Source organism: Artemia sp. Qi Xiang Cuo, chromosome 11, assembly GCF_049724085.1.
Source record: "Artemia sp. Qi Xiang Cuo chromosome 11, ASM4972408v1, whole genome shotgun sequence".
NCBI classification, from domain to species: Eukaryota; Metazoa; Arthropoda; class Branchiopoda; order Anostraca; family Artemiidae; genus Artemia; species Artemia sp. Qi Xiang Cuo.
The window spans coordinates 36,476,580-36,496,774 of record NC_142804.1 but is presented as its reverse complement, the minus strand read 5'-3'; the positions used below and the strand labels follow the sequence as shown (position 1 = coordinate 36,496,774).

The 20,195-nt window shown below is 37.2% G+C and overlaps 1 protein-coding gene across 1 annotated transcript in view; it reads right to left on the bottom strand.

Moving 5' to 3' along the window:
- LOC148946939 (vitellogenin-2-like) overlaps positions 1-20,195 on the bottom strand; it is a 194,006-nt gene that overhangs the window by 158,902 nt on the left and 14,909 nt on the right. Inside the window, exons 4-5 of the mRNA XM_089096746.1 lie at positions 18,553-18,702; positions 39-650 (exon numbers count right to left, since the gene is read on the bottom strand). Coding sequence (XP_088952872.1) covers positions 39-650; positions 18,553-18,702 — 762 coding nt within the window. The remainder of the gene's footprint in view (positions 1-38; positions 651-18,552; positions 18,703-20,195) is intronic.

Genomic DNA, 20,195 nt, shown 5'->3' with positions numbered 1-20,195 from the left:
AAAGCACACTTTCAAGCATTAAAACCAATCCTACGTACCTCCATTACAGTAAAAACAGCAGATTTTAGTGATTCTTCATTTAGGCTAGTTTTAATCCCTTCAGATGCCTTCTGGTGTTCAGGAATAGGTTGATTTCCTTCCTTGCCACTCATTAAGCGTTCAGAAGGTTCTCCCCTAGTCCTCATTCTGGCTTGTCTTCGTCTCATTTCATCGTCTGGTGTCTCAACAGTACGGTAGCCCGCGTCCGACTGTCTCTCCTGCATTTTTCTCTCTCTTTCCCTTCGTCTTGTGAGTGCATCAATATTCTCAGAATTCTCGTTTGATAATATACCCCCTCGCATTCTGTTTGAAGGTTCCTCATAATTCATAAACTTTAATTGCTTACTTCCATAGATTTCTTCGTTGGGGAAATTTTTTGAACTAACTTCATCCTGCATGTCAGGTTGAAATACACTCTCAGGTGGAGATTTCAGACTTTCGGACAGTGTTTTTACAGGGATATTAGTGTTCTGTACTTTTATTAAGGATGGATTGTCGTGCCATGTTTGGGGAGAGGATGTTTCAGTGGAAATCTGCAAGTTTGAAGCAATTGCTTTCTTCAGGTTTGTTGACCATAATGGCTCACTTGGAGATAATTCTATTATGTCAACCTGAAATAAAGTTTGACCTCAAAAATTAACTAATATAAACATTAGGATAAAGAATTAGTTAGAATTAGGATTAGAAATTCGAAAAATTCTTTAAATTATTTAAAGGTGAAGATAGACATGAAGTCTAAATGCGTCATATCATAAGTTTGTCCAACTCTGATAATGTTTATCATTTTCCTTTGTATTCAATACTCAGATATTTTTTACAAATTGACAGATTTAAGAATCAAGAGAGCAAAAAGAAATATTTCCTGATGACAGGAAGCCTGCAAAAATTTCGGAAGGAGACGCAAAGCTTTGAAAATGAGTTTTTCATTTGCTAAGGATTCTGCTTTCCCAGAGGAGGTGAACGAACAACCGTTCTGAACTCCCCTCTTATGCACACCCATGCTTAAACTCCTGGTTTTCAGCTATATATGAGCTGAGATAAGTTGTTTATTTTGCAATAAACAGTTTCACTTTAAAAATTAGTCTGTAAAAGCTAAGTCCTTAGCAAAAATAGAAAATCTCTTCGGAAAGCCAGTTGTAAATGTAATTCTAGGACATTATAATCTACTACTACTACTACTACATCTACTACTACTACTACTACTACTACTACTACTACTAATACTACTACTACTACTACTACTACTACTACTAATACTACTACTACTACTACTACTAATACTACTACTACTACTACTACTACTACTACTACTACAACTACTAATAATAAAAACTCACCGCACCACCAAGCCGCCAGAGGCCAACACAGCTACGCACGAACAAAAAAGAAACAAAGGTTCGGCAATATGTCTTTCATAATGACAGAAGACAAGCCGAGGCAAAAGTTAAAGGTCCAATAAAAGAAAAGTAATTACAAAGGCACCACTTCTAATTTAAGGTCTATTTGGACGTCATGACATCAAGAAAGGCTCAAATTGTCTACGTTTAGAAGACAAGCGACAGTGATAATCTATGTATAGAAGTCTGCCACGTGCCGAGTGCCGGGGCACGGCGGCAAAGCCGCCGAGCTCCCGGTACTATATATATATGTATATATATATATATATATATATATATATATATATATATATATATATATATATATATATATATATATATATATATATATATATATATATATATAAGTAGAAAGGCCTTATTGACTCCCACCGGGACTCCATATATGGGCATAGAGTCCCTAGGGAGAACACGTGGTAGAGAATGATTGCATAATCAAAGTGGGTCAATGCCCTCTTTTTTCCAAGGTCGATTTATTTGTTGTTATTGTTGTTTGGCCAAGTGCACGCTCGGGGCGAATGTTAAGAGCCAGGAATAGGAAACAGGATCACGCGTTTCCTTCTCAGCCAATCAGAGACTCGAGATTTGTACTTGGAGGTCTAAAAGAAGTGCCAGGATACATCTCCTTATAGACCAATCAGAGGGCTGGTTACATATTAGCGGCGGAGAATCGCAGAGAATATGAGGAAAGGATTTTTGCCATAGTTTTATTAGTCTGTGAATAGAATTCAAAGGAGTAAGAACAGTTTGACTTTACTCATTTGGATATATATTTGTGTGTTGACGAGTGGATCGTTTACACTATTAGAAGTTGATAGTGGAGTTGATGGCAATAATACAAGAGCACCAAACATTGCGGTGGAAATCACGAGAGGATCATGGCTTTGTCTGCAATGGGATGAAGTATATGCAAGATATGTGATATCCTTGAGCAAATTTAAAATGAAGGATCAGTTATGCTTCACTGCAAAAGTTGATATAGCGCATGTGAATAGACTTCAATGTGCTTTAAGTGCATTAGTGAAACATCGAAGACAATAAACTCTATCGGTAATTGTACATGCTTAGTAATATTATTGTTGATGTAAATATTCAATAAAATTGTTTCGAAATCGAAAATGTTCCCTTTCTGGTCAGGTTAGGTTAGGGCTAACGAATCAGGGTCAGTCTAGAGTCAGCAGTCAGAGTGAAAGTATTGAAAAATGAATAAATTTGAGAAAAAGAGAATCAGATCAAATCTAGTGTTTATGGAAAACATTTGATTTTGGATGACGATTGTTTCAAGTTATATCTTAAACTCAGGATATTATCTCGTCAGGGGACACTTAACAATATAATGAGGACTGATTCTCCCCCATTGGACTATTGTATGAAACTTTTAAAATGTGACTCAAATGCTTATAGTCAATTTATTGATATATTAATTGGAACAAAGCAGAATAATATCGTGGATATACTTTTGAAAACATTCCCAATGGATTCAGTGTAGATGGCTCCCCCGCCATTCGAAAGAGCTAACGTCAGAGAGTTACTCCTCTCCCCATTCCCCTCACAGAATTTATCGAGCGAGGACGATCAGTTTTGTTTTAGCTGTGAGAGAGTTAACATTAGAAACCAAAAAAATGTTCTATACATGTCCACTGTGCATGTACACTCTTGGCAGTTGGACTCAATGTGAGAATTGTACAATTATTGATGACTATAGTGAAAAGTGTACATTATTCAATCCTTGTAAATTGCATAGAGGCTATGCAGTACAAATTAAAGACTGTAATCCATGTCTTGAAGAGATTTGTGACTCACCCTAGAGGACACCTATGCTCCAATTGTCACTATGATAAATGTGATCAGTGGGAGAATACATACCCCAGTATTATTGGAAAGAATCCCAAACGTGATTTTAGTTTATTTCTACGAGATTGCTATCGTCGTGGATTTAAATTATTTTGGGAAGAGGAATCTGGTCTACGATTCAACTATTGGGGTAACAAGACAATTTGGTTTCTACGTCATCGTTGTGAGGACACTGCCTATTATGGCTATTAACCTAATGATTTTTATTTGGCAGTCACCGAATGTGATTCACCACTTGAAAACACTGTATGTTATATTGATTCAAATAGACAGATTGAAACTCGTGAATTTCAAAATATGAATGCAAATAGTATCATTGACTATACAAAGAGATATGACAAGAGTGAAGTTACATTGTACTGTACAAAATGTGAACCTGACTTTGCAGTCGATCAAGATCAATATGCAGCGACTCCAAATGATTTACGGGCATTGGTGGTACACGGTAGTTGCCTATATATCGAATATGAAGAAATCTAAAGTGAAGATTTAACGACACTTTTGTACATATTTATGCATTTTATTAATAAACAAATTTCAAAACATTTTTTAAGCGATTTACTCTTAGGGCCTTGAAATAGATACTGTACAGGTCTGACAGGACATTCTCCACTAGAAAGTCGTTCAGACGTGGATTGTCACTATAAATGTGGAGAAACTGCTTGTAAGTATAGCCGCGACATCGGAACACAAAATATAGTAGTGCATTGCTGATGTGGGATGTGTAGAATGTATAGGGTAGACCAAGAGGATCAAAAAATCCGATCGTCTTCATTGTTTGAAAGATGCATAGCCAATGACCCGTCAGCAGAGTCGATGGACTGCTATTAACAATAATCAAGGTATTGTTGACACTTTGAATTTTTCCAAGAAAGTCCGAGGGTAGACAATAGGATTTGTACTGTGACATGTAGGGATCCATATTAAATACATTGATTATTTGACTGGTGTTCATGGCGCCGAGTCTAGTAGAACACTGCCTTCGGGAGGGATTTCCCAAAAGGTTTCATATTGATTTAGTGAGATTAGTGCAATACTCTCAGCCAATGGGTCGACAAATGTACACTCTAAACGCACTCTCCCCGTACGTACTATACTCATATCCTGTGTGCCAGACAAATCCAGTACATTGATACCATGTTTCTTAGCAAACATTTCTTCGGTTATACCATTTTCAAATAGTTGAGAGTCATGATCTAGGGTTTGCAAGGTCAACTCATACAATGTTCTATAGGATTTATAAAAAGATAGATTTTAGAGTGGGATACCGTCTACTTTGCGGACAAGAAACGGAAGTCCAAATATTTTAATTCTGTGTCAATATTGTTTTCATAATCATTTTTCACTGGAACATTTTGCAATAAGTGCATTAAAGGTCTACATAATTTAGCCCATTATACAGCATTAGCCAGTGACATGGTGTAACCGCCAGGCAATATGTAATTGAGGAGTGATTATCTGAAGACCCAGTAGTTTAATATTGTTGATATTGACTCTTAGTTTTTCCACTGCCAAATCAACAAAACTCATGACCTGTTGTTTGGGTACACGAAGTATTGCCGAGGTGAGGGAGAGACTTACATCAGGATTGGCAGCAAGGTCTTTTCTCAATATGAAATTGGAGGGTGCAAGCGTCAGTTTTATATCCACTTTAACATTGAGCGGCAGCCATTGAGGTATATTAAATATTTCATGATATATTTTTGCAACTAGATGTCATTCACTAGTTGTAGCATTTTTAAGTTCATCTGTACTAACAGTATTAGTGATATATTCATATCCATTGGAGGTGCCTCTCGATTCCTTGTATGACTTGGGTGTCATCAACATGAATTGCATATAGCTAGTATAATTAGAGAGATTGTTGCTTGTGCTCACCTGTGTGCCATTGATGTAGACACTAATTTGACGAAATAAATTATGTAATATACAATTTTCATAGGATATTCCATTGGCCCGAATTGGCATTGTATTATCGGATTTCCGGACTTTCATTTGTAAATCTATAAATGTTGAAGACATGTCCATAAAGCAGTCTTCATTGGAATAAATTTGAAAGTAGATATTATCAGAGAGGGGTTGTTGTGGATAAAATTGTTCATAGTATCCGTGCTTGACACTCACATCAACATTTTCAGCATTGAATAGATTCAATGAGGCGGGGATTGAGGGTTGAGAATCTTTATTCGGTAGGTAGGACATCTTAAGAGAAGAAATCTAGTTTCGATCTAACAATTCTCTTCCTGGGGCTTCTTCTTCTGTTTACACTTCGTGTCGCATCTTTCTTTCTTTTCTTTGACAAAAGGGCTGATGTCGTTCGTTATCGACCTAAGTGGAGACTCATGAGTGATTCAGTGTTTCTAGACCTTTTTAAGCCTTTACCATTTTGTTTTAATCTCTCGCCAAGAATTCGCGCACTGGACCTAAGATTTTCCGAAGCACTTTTTTTTAAAATCCTTGCCAGAGCCCCAATCGTATAGCGTAGAGGATGCAAAATCTGTCGCAGCCGGTACAAGATATTTTCTAGCCAAAGGTAGTGCAGAGCGAAACAGCTTAGCAAACCAACTGACAAGACCGTAGCCAGACAATGACAAATGCGCCTTATTGTAGTTCTTTATATTGCCCTGTTTTCTTGGGCCAAGAGTATTAACATAGCAGTCAATATCAGGACAATTGAATACCACTTTTCTATTAGACATCTTGTTGTTGAACGATGGGACGAAAATGGCATGTAATCAAAGCCGGACCTTTTGAAATTTCTATGGGATCACCTAGTTCAGTTGATAGTGTTAACTAACAGAGTTCCAAATACGAAGTTTTTATATGCCTATCTTGGAAATACTCGATATTGTCGTGGTGAATATGCTCTTGATTGGTTTTTCGTTCAAGAACTCGTAGGAGGGGAACATTTGAATTACCAACCCGAGATGTTTCCACAAATGAGGCGTAGAGAAATATACAAGTGTCCGTGGACAAGGCAGGTGGTTAGTCATCAAAAATAAAATTAGTGTTTCCGGCACTTTTACCATTGATTATATTGAGCTTAAAGCCAAGAACATCCTTTAGGCTATCATTGAGAATAACCTTTTCGCTGGCAATAGGTGAACTAATGTAGATCTTGCCCTCTTCCTTTGAATAGTTGAAATGAAAAGCTCCTTTTTTACTAGCGGAAATTCTTTTATTAATAGAACGACATAAATCATTCATACAGGTGAGTTCCTCGTAGGGTTATTCAATATATGGATAATCCATACAATTGATTTTTTGAATCTGCTCTGGCTAACCTGAGGGTGGTGGCAACCGATCAAAGGGTCTAATTTTTATATCCTATTTACAATCTTTTCTCAGAATGTCGTTGGTATTTTTGAGAATACAGTCGACAAGAGCCACTTCATACTTTCCGTCGTCTAATTTGATGGTGGGGGGAGAGTTTCGTCCAAAAATCACTTGTTCTATTCAAGTCATTGTAGAGAGGGTCAGAAACATTGGACATGAAAGTCACATAAAAATCCTTGGATATTGTCGATGTCTTCAACACCGACCCAAGAATCAAAATCTGAGTTCTATTTTAGACAGCGAACAAGCAGCTGGCTCTTACCCCTACGAGTATGATTATTTAATATATTTTCAGTATTATACATTTCGCTAGTGTTTCTAACTTTTTGCAGTTCATATTCATAAAAACCACCGAAAATTTCATCATCTTTGTCGTTTTGTAGTCGATATTTCGTGGGCTCGGTGTTTAAAATTTTTGACACGTTAAAAAGGTCAGTGGTCCATACAGAATTACCTTTTTATAACTTATTGGTGGTTCTATCAACTCTAACACTATCACCAAGATTGTATTTTTTCTTCAGATTTTTTTTTCTTTTTCATCACTGGAATATTGCTTTAGAAAAGTATCAAATTTATTTTCATTGCAGTGAACATATCGAGGGCTTGAGTTGGACAGAGATTGATGGGATTACTGGCTACAAAACTCAACGATTTTATTCTCGCTACATGAATAAGCCGAGTTATTTTCTAATTCCAATTGTCTTAAAGCTATTAGATAAATCTTTCTTATCAATCTCTCAACATATGCTACCTTTATCGGACTGTGACTATTATATAGTGATGTATTATATTTGGAAACAACGTTTTTTACATGTAGATTAACAAATTCACTGCCACGATCCGATTGAATTTTTCTATACGAATCCTGTTCCAGAATACTTTCAATGGCCCGAGCAACTTCAACACCTCTCTTTGACCGTATTGGAATGGCATAGGCATAGCGACTAAATACACTGATTGCCACCAGAATATATTTGTAGGGTGCATTGTGACGCCGTTGAATTGTGTATAAAATTAAAAGATTCGTTTTCATTATATACAGAGGGGGAACGGCTTTAGTTTGTCTATATTGTTTACCACGAAGCTTGTGATTCCGATGTAATGTGTAACTAGGTTTACTTTCTAGATACTCATTTGTCTTTTTCAATGTGCTGCTGGAGACAACCTTAGAAAGCGTTTTGGGAGAACTTAAACTTCCGCCTTCACCAATATTTTCACAGACACCTTTCAGAACTTCATCCATTTTGAACGTAAACACTTAGGGTAATATCCACTCCCCTTTTGAACACTGGAAGTTGAATGAATTCTTCGTTACTTTTGACTAGCAGCCACAGGTGTTATGAAACCAGTGCTGCTGCTGCTGTTGCTAGTATTTTCAAATATTGAATCTTCTTCTTTTTTAAATGGTGATGATGCTGGTGTCTTATGAGGACTATATTCTCTTAGACTCTTAAGAATTTGCGTATTGCCAATAAGACTTTTGGGGAAGTTTGATGCACTTAGAACGGTGTATAGATTATCGTCAAATGATAATAGTCCTTTACGATTCGTCACCATATCACAAATTAAATCACCTAGATTAGAACTTTTTCCCTGAATTATAATTCGCTTCCCTTTGCTGTCGAATTGAACTTGATTACCTCCAGTTTTCAACTCGAGATATGTTTATACTCTTTTACTTTGTTTTTGATAGTTGATTGGTTCTAGGTTTCCAATTTTCGAAACAATTGAATTCAATTCCTTCTCCTTTGATTGCACTGCTGCTGCTGCAGAATCTTGAGGAGAAGTTTCCTGTTTAGAGGGATCGGTGGTGGCGGTGGGTCTCTCACGATAGGGCTTATGTTTGTCCACACGTCGCAATGCATCTTGAAGTAAAAGCAGTTTTTTGTCATCGGCAATATTCTCATCATTAATGAATTTGCTTAGATTGTCTTCAAAATGTTCGACGGGCCAGAGGACAAGTTCAAATGGTGTCAATTTATAGGGTTCTGCCATTCTCTCTCTAGAGAAAACTTCTTACAAGTCTTGCAACCATTAGCAGTAAAATTTGGAAAAAGATACCACCTGCTTGAAGGAGACGTTTTATTGTAAAATTATTTCCCTTGTTTTTAAAATCCAAGGCGCGTTAAGTGGAACGATGTTGCTTTGTCTGTTGTCTAACACCCTCTGGCAGTTGAACATTGCCCTCAGTTAAATTTAAACAAAGTTCAGATATTAGATTAATGAAATCATTGTCAAACACCATGTTTGAGTATGGCCTTCCTAAGCACGGGTTTTGAAGTGCTTAAAACGGAAAATAAATGCTGTTGTTCGTGTAGTTTCTTCAGTGTCATAACGCCAACTAATAACCTTTTCTACTGTTCACCGGAAGATAAACTGTAATTTCATTGTCGAAAATGTCGGTGACTACACGTAGATCCTCGGGCATGGTCTGATTAAGATCCAGCAAAATGTAACCGTAGGGTTTATTAGTCGCCTGAGTGTACGCTGACAGCAGAAATTTAGGGGCGCCGGAGTATATCTGTTTATTGAGAGTTATTAACGAGCTAGAATCACGAACAACTCAATAAATAATATATACGGTGCAATTCAAAGCAAGGGTTCGCATACATTTGCTCTGATGAAACAGAATGTGTAGAACTAGGGTTATGGAAATGTGTTCATGATGGGAGCGAACGGTGAACAGTTATAGCATTTCCTGAGAGAACTGTTCAATGGATTCAGCCAAATCATCAATAACCAGCCATGAGTTCGATTCAATACTATTGAAAACATCAAGTCCCCGTATGAATTGTATTGGTATGGTTGTGGCAATAGCTTTTATTTGATCATATGACTCATGCCAAATATTATAGCAATAGTAGATTTTTTTCGGTTTTTCCAAAAACATTTTCTGACAATTTTGAATTATTTTAGTTAAGAGTGTTGTTTTGCCCGACATTGAGGGACCACGCAGAAACGATCTGAAGGGTGTTTTAAATTGATACATGCTGCTGCTGCTGTTGACAACAGTTGGACTACAACTAACTTTAAATCATACGTTTCCAGTGAATAAGTAGTAGTAGCAATAACTTACCCATTGATCTATCTACATTAAAAAGAGCTACAACAAAAAAACAATATTTCCTGGTAATTTAATTCGGCAACATGACAGCTCTATTGTTCAAAATGACCAACAATGATAAAAATGATACTTTATGTTTAACAAGAACCTGAAAATATTTCATGGTCATTTAATTGCAACATGAAAACTCTACTTGTTCAACATGAACAATGATAAAAATAACACTTTATGTACAACATTATAAAAACACTTTTTGTCCATCAACAGCAAGAACAACACTTATTGTCTTTAAACACTTTTTGTCCATCAGCATGAACAAGAGCAAGAACATCACTTTATGTACATTAGCATAGTAGCACACAGTAGCACAGTTTTCTGTATAACAACAACAACAACACTTGAAAACAACACTTGAAAAAACACTTTAAAATTAATAGCACAGTTGAACATTATGAATTTAAAAGTAGGGTCCCCCCCCCCTCAGGGGCCGCGGGGCCGAAGGCCGGCCGCGGGCGGGGCCCCCTACCCCCGGGAGCTGCGGTCGGGACCCCCCACCCCCCGGGAGCTGCGGGCGGTATCCCTCATCCCCCGGGAGCCGGCTACGGGACGGGCCCCCACCCCCCGGGGACCGCGATGGAAAAAACTGTACAATAGTTGTCATCACTGCTGCTAAAGGTTAGGTTGAGATAGGCTGGGTCAGTGGTGGTGATGGTGAGATTGGGTTAGTTAATTTATGAAAGGGTTGGATGGTTAGTTAATTTATGAACGGTTGGTGGTGGTGGTTAGTTGGTTAGGTGGTTAGTCGGTTAGGTTAATTTATCCAGACCAAGTTGATTGCGATAGTCTATGCATTCAACTCAGTCTGAAATTCGGTAGTGGCCATGAGGAAGGACACTCACACCATTATCGAGCTCATAGACCTAGTCAGCTATACATAACAGTGCATTTTTTTCCACTCTTACAGTATAATTTCTGTAATGTAGATAGTAAATTGCAAGCACTTGTACTCTCGGCACTAGGCTACTCTCTAAACAGTCTCTGTACACACTCATGTTGAAATTGCTCTTTACAAAATGTGTAGGCACCCCTTTACACGCCTGCTTTTCATTCCCATTATGAGTTTTAACGCAATAAACTTTAGGAACCGGGAACACCCCCCTGGATATCAAATCACTCCCGTCTCTGATTTTAACATGAATAGTTAGTTGGGGGCTTGACGTTTCACCAACTCCGGGTAGAGGGACGGATTCCAGTTGGTGAAATCCATCCGCGAGCCGATGAGTTCCCCCTTTTCTAGATCACCCAATAAATCCTCGGTTTTTACCTTTAGCAGCAGAGAATCTGTATCCCCAGAGTAAACTTCGACCTCCCACTCCCTTTGCTATGGCACCTTACATACATTGTAATAAAATGAAAACATGAGCTTATTGAAAATTTTAAGTACTGGACTACCCCCTGCTATATTCTTGTTCAGCACAGTATTTCGCTTTTTCCTGTGTAGAAGAACCATGCCAGCCTCTATGCTCGTGAACGATGTAAAATTGGGATCGGCAATAATTCGTGCACACTCTAGGATGAGTTTGTACAATTTCTTCTCTACTTTGGAGTTTGCCCTAGAGCGTTTATCAACAAAAGTGTCGATAAACGTTTTCAAATGTGCTTTCTGATTGAACTGTAGGACCCTATGTATTTTGGTGATCTTGAAACCATTGTTCACCATCCAGGGCAAAAGCACATGGTGAACAACGATATTCACCTTAGGGTCCAAATCAGCAATCAGTTTTTGCTTAGAGGGGTCCAGTGCATCCCCATATCCTCAACCAATGATCGATTGTAGGGCTCAGTGAGTCCCTGCTCACTGGTCGATCGATACAGGGAAAAACAAAATCTCTGACTGAATCGTGAAGTGCCATTGGAATGTGCCCGTCAATTTCAAAGAACCATCCTTGTAGCCCATTGTCCTCGACGGTGGTAATGTCGGGGAACTCAAAAGGATTCTCAAGCCATTGATAGTTACCGCACGGCAAAGAGCGGTGATACATTGCTGAGGGGTACAATGAGTTCATGTCCAAGGACACTGCATTTGACTTAGCACCGGCGCTATTTTGTTCGCTCGAATCGGTCGACAACACGCGGTCCACATGAAAAACATACCTACCCCTCATTGAGTTCTCTAAAAGAAGGTGTTGATCTACATCGTTGATTAGGTTTACTTCCTCCCTACTAATTTTTAAAATCAAATCCATCACCAAATGTGGTGTGGAAAAATAGTAGCCTATATCTAACCCGAACTCTGAATAGATTTGGTCTGTGTTCTTGCAGACTATATGCAACAGAGTTAAAACGTCACTGGAAAAGTACAGTCTACAATAATCCCACCCATTTTTACAATTCCCCTTAGCCCACACCTTCTTGGCAAACTCATAGTCCTCGGCTTTGCATTCACTACTGGTGAGTGAATTGTGAAAAGCTTCAATTGGAGTTGTTTTCACCTCACTTAAGTGAGCGCCAGAACAGCAATAGTCGTATGCGTATACACCTCTGTATGTCAATAGGTCATACATTTAACACTCTGGAAAGTGCTGTTTAAGAAAGGGAAAGCTATAAAAATTGTCGCTTTTCTGCACTTGAATCAATTGACTCAAAGCCTTGGGAAAGAAACTTAAGGAAGATTAAAAACTGATTTTATTCCAACACGTATGGTCATTATTTACTACCTACAATTTCAGCTCGAGAAGCAACGACTTCTCGACCACTTTTAGACTAATATAATATGAGAAAAATTTATTTACTCATGAACCGTCTACTCCCTCTCCCTCCCTTTGCATACAGGCCAGTGCCGGTGCAATAAAATTTAAGTCGTAATTTGCATTGTGCATAAAAACTGAGAAAAAAACTGTTGGCTAATACTTAAGTTACACGATTGATGCGCTATCCCTCTAAAATTACTACCCCCAGAGGATATTTTCTGCCAGAAGTGATTATGGTCTCTGACTTTCCCCCGCCCCCTCTTTTCCCTTTTTTCCCTTTATTCCTCTCTACAAACTCCTTATTACAAACTCAATATATTTTTTGATTTTTAATTGCGAGACGATCCTCTGCAGACAGCATCATTGGATAATGTGTGTTACTGAATCGAGAAAGAACGCAATAAGCTGTGCCAATCAATTTGGTCAGTGTTCTCACCTTGAACTTTCTATCCTCCAATTTTTCAACTATTTATAACAACCACAAGGTGTTAGATTTGTTTCTTGGGGTATGCAGGTCCGACACTGCAATATCTTGGTGTTGTTTGGTTCGGTTTGAAAATTGAGGATCGTTCACCTACACCAGTTTATCTTCACAATCTAAAAATATTTTGGTGCACTGGAGGAGGGTGATTTGAAAATTTTTGAAGCGTAAAATGGCCCTATCTCCTGAAACCGTTTCCACTGCCTGGTAGCCATGCCGTCTACAGTGCTTCATATGATCCCGTAGTTTTATATCACTACAGAATTGTGACAGGCATGTCGGACAGTAGAAACGTGTCCCCCTATTCTTACCATCCCCCAGAACTCTACTAATGTCTGTAATAGGGTTAAAATGGTCAATTGAATTGGCAAGGTCACTAGGTGGTGTGTACAACAACCAAACCCAGTGTTTGACTAATTCAATTGACGGGCCCCTTACTGGGAAAACTACCCTCTTCTTTTTTAAACGAACCCCATCTTTAAATTCAGTTTCATACTGAACCACAGTAACGCCGATATTTAAATGGGCATTAGCCCTTTCAAAAATATCAATTGATATTAGCGTTACTGGGTATTTTCCTTCTAAACAAGTAAAATTTACAATGGAAAAATTGGACCCGTCCTTTCCATGTACAGCCCAATCATCTAAATTCATCTTGGTAGCGTCACCTGCTAGAGGCTCGAATGCTCATATTAGGAAAGCGTACTTGAAACGTTTATCATCTGTTTAAAAACAAATCCGCTGGACACTACGACATGTTACTAAATCTGGATTATAATTTAAAACTGTATCCCTATAATACCCTGCCCCCCTCTTAAAATAAAATCTTTCTTAAATTTACAAATATTCACACTTAAATTTTCAACAAAGAAAACTACAGAGCCGCTCCCATTTTCGTTGAAATTCTCAAGATGCTTAATAATATGACCGACCTACTCACAAAAAACACCCTCAAAATTTTCTAAATTCAGATAGGTCAAACGCATGTTGGAGTGTAAATAATGGTGGTAAACTTAATTTTTACCATCATTTACATAAAACACCTATAAAACAATTTAAACCTTAATTGAATCCCTCCCCCTCCCCATAACTGAATTTGGTTCTCCAGCAGTGCACGAATACTCTCTACATATTCATGCATAATTTATACTGGGTCAAACCCACAATCTCCCCCCATAAGTAATTTCAACGGGTCCCCAAAAGTCGCCGTGTAAACCGTTATTGCATTTAAAGTTATATTAGATAATTAAAATTCGGGAAATTGCATAAATTGGACATTACCCCCCTCCCCCTCTTGTATATCATCCGTACCCGTGCCATAGTGTTCAATATTGGGGGTTTGGAGATGCTCCGCTTTAATCGTTGGAAGCGGGAGTATGTAATCAGTGGGGGCAGGGTTCCCCCTTATATCGTTTGTGAAATCATTTAAAGGTTGCAGTGTATTTGGACTCAAGTCCCCCTGCTCAAGTGCGCTATTATAAACATTTAAAAAATCACCTAAAAACTCATCAATGTTAAACTGTATTTCATTAATGATACCGTCCCATGGTGAATTGCTGTGGAAGTCCACCGGTGCATCCTCTCCTTCTCCAACTGATGAGGACGGCGACATGGAATAAGGTACCAATGCAACCTATAAATGAAAAATAGCTTATTTTCAAAGTTTTCAAATAATCATATTTTTTAAATTTGGATTATTATTTAAAATGAACTTAATAGCATTTAATTCCCTACTTTATCGATATTCTGAAAGAAAATCCAACTTAACGAAAATCTAAATCGTTTTACATAGAAGGCAATACTTAACGAAAATCTAAAACGCTTTACATAGAAGGCAATTTAGTTTTGTTCAAACAACTCCACCCCTCCGCAATTTCCACTATTTATTGCCCTCCCCCCTCCGAGCCCGCCCCATGGGCCATCACAGCGCTTCCCCCGGCACTTCCCCGGTCCTCGGCGCTTCCCCACAGCGCTTCCCAGGCCCACAGCACTTCTCGGGCTCCGCGGCTCCCGGCCGTTTACATAATGTCCTAAGAAAATTTTTGTTAGACCATAAGTCATTTCTCTAATTCCCTACAGGTTGTGAACTCATTAGCTTAATTATTGTAATCGCGTATGTTCTGTTCCAAGACTGTTCAGCAGGAAAATACAATTAAATGGAAACCGTTAACTCTTATTGAATGTTTCCCCTAAAATCTTGGCAAGTTGTAAGGTTGAAAGCTGTCAAAAATATTACGCAAATTAGAATCCATATGTGCAATAGATAAATGGGATAATCTCTGTCCTTCAAATTGAGTGGGGGGGGAAACAACTTTTAAAATCTCTGAGATACACTTTTACAGTGTTGAAAAAGCGAAAAGAAAAGTCCTAAAAGATGTAAGAAAAGGTAGAGACTAATCAGCTTTTGAAAAAACTGCGGTCTTTACTTGTTAGCCACACAACTCTTTCCGATAGAGAATTGCGTTTAAATAAAAGCAGTTTATAATGTAATGAATTTTCTATGAGGAAATTATGTCCGGGATATAGTGTCCCTTTTCGGCTTCACTACTAGAATTTAGCAGGCTGAATGTATACGATAATTGACCTGATCTAGAAAAGGGGGAACAATGTCCTTTAATATCTTTGACAAGCTTTTACTGTGATGAAATGAAAGGTTTACTTCTATGCCCCCTTAAAACTATAATATTCTAGCGAAAAATAGCATTTTGAGTTTCAAATGGTGAGATAGCAGTAAACTAGAAATTAACTAAAAATATTATCGAAGAGATAGCGAAGAGATAGCAACAGTGGGGGAACAGAGAAAATTGGAAAGATTAGAAAAAGAGAGTGGTTTGACAAAGCAAAAAAAATTACATTATATTTAGATATCTCTGAGGGAGGGGGGAGCAGAGAAATTTAAAAAAATGGGTGTAGGGGGAGGGGGTATTATAGCGAATATAACATTTTAATGTCTTCGACAAGTTTATATTAGGATGAAAAATAGTTTTGTTTTAGATATTTCTATAACCTGGTCCTGAATAATCAAAAAAGTGAAAAGACAAAAGTAAAAGGCTCTCTAACAGCTAAAAAATAGCTTATTTGATTGAAAAAAAATTTACTCACGTCTTCAAATTGATCAACCATGTGACAGGAAGCTGGTAGCTCAGATATTGCGTGAGAAGGAGCCGATGTTTGGCCTATGGCTTGTCTTGAAGGTCCAGCCATTGCAGATTGCACGGAAGACTGTGGCTTGAAGGGTGCGCATTTTTGGATTGTAATAGGACCACAGAAGGCCCCGCAGCATAACAGGGGTTCAAGGGGGCAGCATCTTGTCCGTGTAGGGTGGGGATAGTCACATTCTCACATCGTTCCTGGAGTGCAGATGGACCTGTATCACTCCTGCTTTGTTTTGGGGTCGTGTAAGGGCCAACTTACTTAATAATGGATGGTCTCACGGGGGCTGCCTCGTCCTCTCTCGCTCTCTTAGATGGAGGGGGCACACATTCTTCACAATTTGCCTTAAAGAAGAGAAAAAAAATTAGTATCAAAATAATTTCCCCTTTTTTACAGAAGGAAAATTAGTACTCATAACCTAATCATAATTTTGTCTAGAAAAGCATTTATCACTAAGACGCCCCCTAAGCCAAAGGCAAAGCAAAAGGTAAAATTTGCAAGAAATGCCCCTATTTTTACCTTGCTGAGAAAATTTTTTAAATGTTTGCCGTCTATAGGCTTTTAAAATAGAAAAAAGATTGTTAGTCTAGCAAGTTATAGGTCATAAATTTACAATCTTGGATATAAATGGTATATATGCAGTACACATAATAAAGCTATCTTTTTTTCTTAGACGCCCCCCGGTTCTCTTAGTGCCCTAACGAAAAGACACAGTTTTGTTTTTTCACTTTACAATGATGCTGATAGAATTGAGGAATGTCCCCCTCCCCCCCTTTCAGCAATGTCATAAATATATTGTTAGACCTCAATTTGAAAATAACTCGTTTCACTTCTCCAAATACAGATTGCGTAGGTCAGCGCTTAATTATTGCAATTGTCTGAAAAACCGTTTTAATTTGATGGAGAAAAATAATCCCCCTCCCCCCTTTCAGCAATGTCCTAAATATATTGTTAGACCTTAATTTGAATATAACTCGTTTCACTTCTCCAAATACAGATTGCGTAGGCCTGCGCTTAATTATTGCAATTGTCTGAAAGTGTTTTAATTTGACGGAGAAAAACAATCCCTTTGGCTAAGCCGCGAACGTAAATACACAGGAAAAGGGGTGACAAAACTATTTATAATCCTGCGCGGAGCTTTATGTCAAAACAGAGCGGCATAATGCCCTAAGAATTGACAGAAGTCAGTTACAGAAAAGATCACAATACAGAAAAGCAAGAATTGTATTTCTATTGGAAGAATTATACTTATAAAAACAGTGGAGGGTTTTGAGGGGGGTTATGTGGTAAAAAGAACATATTTTATGTTTTCTAGTGAGTATAAAGATAGCATAGTGGAGTTTGTATTGTGGGGGAGGGGGGGGGGACTTATATATACTGGAGGGTGACCAAGGAAAGTAATTTCATTTTGAAAATAAAAAAATGAAAATGTACTAAAACAGAACTCACATTGCTAATTGTGGCTGCCATGGCGTCAAGCTCATCCATAATATCCATTCTTGTTCTTTCAACTGTGTCACAATACTTTCTGATAATTTAATCACAATGCATGTCCGTTATATACGTAATCTCAAGGGCGAATTGCTATGCAAAGGGAAAATCATATGCAAGCGAGCCTCTGATTGGCTGAAAAAGGAGATGTAACCAGCCCTCTGATTGGCTGAGAAGGAAACACGTGATCCTGTTTCCTATTCCTGGATCTTAACATTCGTCCCTAGCGTGCACTTGGCCAAACAACAACAACAACAAATGAATCCCTCAGGCCTAAAGATCAAAGAAGCCATAATGTTTCTTAATTCCCCTTTCGTGAATCAATAATTCCCCACCGATTATGTAAATCAATTTCTTAGAAATCCACTTCCCCTCGAGTTGATCAATACATTGTCCTTTAGAATTCAATGCGCATGTGCAACTTTCGTCCCGGAGTCATTACAACTAGAAACAACAAATAAATAGACCTTGAAAAAGGGGGCATTGACCCCATTAGACTCGATCAATAATCCTTGAATAAATAATGTCCTGTCAGCGTTAGACTAAATTGTAGATGGCAGCAGGGGTGAGCAATGGGACTAGCACCTCCCTTTCTACTTATATATATATATATATATATATATATATATATATATATATATATATATATATATATATATATATATATATATATCATATATATATATATATATATATATATATATATATATATATATATATATATATATATATATATATATATATATATATATATATATATATATATATATATATATATATATATATATATATATATATATATATATATATATATATATATATATATATATATATATATAAATCTCGGCTTTTGTTGCTTCCCCTCTGCTCTCTTCAGCCTTCTGCCCCTGTTACTGTTATAAACTAAAAGCTATCAAACACCTATTTTAGTTTATGTTAAGTTTAATACCTAAATTGTTTTGACTAGTTAGAAAAGAGGGAAAATACCTGGCCATTTCTAAATCTTATCTGAAAAGGCATCTCCATGTGAGACCTTCCTGCTAATGGTATTTCATTCCAATGAGGTGAGGGAAGTTCAAGTACTTCATTCCAAGAAAATACTTCCCCTTGAACAGCACGGGCAGCCAATCCAGAAACCTATAGAACAGTGTAAAATATCCATCACACCTTACATGTCGATTTGACAAGGAAACAAAGCACCGAGAGAAATAAAAAGCCTGTAAAAACTTAATTCGAAACGTTGAAAGTCGTTTCAGGAGGGATGCCAACACTTCAAGTTGGAGAAGGTGATTTAAAAAAAAGAAGCCAATTACATAGAAAAATACAGAATCAAATGAAAAAATTCCAGAAACTTAGGGGAATACATCTGTCTCGACGACCCAAAAGGATCGACCCAAAAGAATCTATGCATGGAACACCCCCTCCCCCCAACAAAAACAAAAAGAAAACAAGAAATTGACCACATCAAAGATTGTGAACTAAAAATCTTGGAGTTATCAACATATCAGTTTTATAACTTTGAAAAGGAGTTAGACAGACTATTCTACCGTGTTGTTTTAATAGTGTTTTTATTGCTACTTTTCCTCACGGAGTTTTATATGCAAGTTAGTTTATGCAAAGACTGATCAATAATTTTTTTTGATAAAACTCCTCTTCCAGCACCTTGGGTTTTTCAGGCACCACAGAAAAATGCAAAACGTTTAAACACAATGTAAACGTAATGGGATTATAGTGTAAAGAAGAAAAATAAGCAATAATCTGAAAAAACGATTCTCAAAACAAAATCGTTGTAAAGCCTGTGTAGATCTTATCTACTCATTGTGTCAAAAATTTGTTCCTTTTATTTATGGTTCTAATCATACTACTTCTATTCGTAGTTTTCTTATTCAGCAATGTAGTTGTAGAAGCCTGAAAATAAGGGCGTTTTGATTCTATTATTAACTGAAACCGTAAATGTAAAACTAGAATTGAAAATGATACTGTAGCCGTGAAAAGACTAAAGGGGTAGCAACCTCAGCCTTATCTATAGTCATTTCTGTTCGTCTTAAGTTTAACTTGATTAGAAATTTTGATTTATGTTCGTTTTGGGTATCATGTAGTGATCCATGGTACGTTCTTTCTATTTTAAGTTTGACTTACTATGTGGTATAATTTCTGCTTGTTTTAGATTTTAATATCGTTTTTTTCTTTGTGTTGGAAAAATATTTTTGGAAAACATTTTCAAAATTGATTTTCTGATTTATTTTTAATTTACATATTTTTGTTATGGTTTTATTGTAGAAATTTGTGTATTTTCTTTCAGGTTTCCTGATTAGGATCTAAAATGTTGGATTGGAATTTAAATTTCAGGCAAAGTTTGAATATTCAGTCAAAATTATCGCTGAGCCATACTTGTACTCAGTATTTTTTTTTAATTATGAAATTCATGGTGGATGCGAAATTTGCATAAATCCCAAACTTTCCCAGCCATCCCCATTTCTATTGAGAATTGTGACTTTTAATCATAAGAATTGAAAATCTATACAGTTTAACAGCACGTCGGTACAGTTGAATAGCGAGTTCTGTTTCGCGGTCCTAAAAAATTTCAATGCGACGAATAATACCAAATTTGCTCTCAAATTAAATCTTTT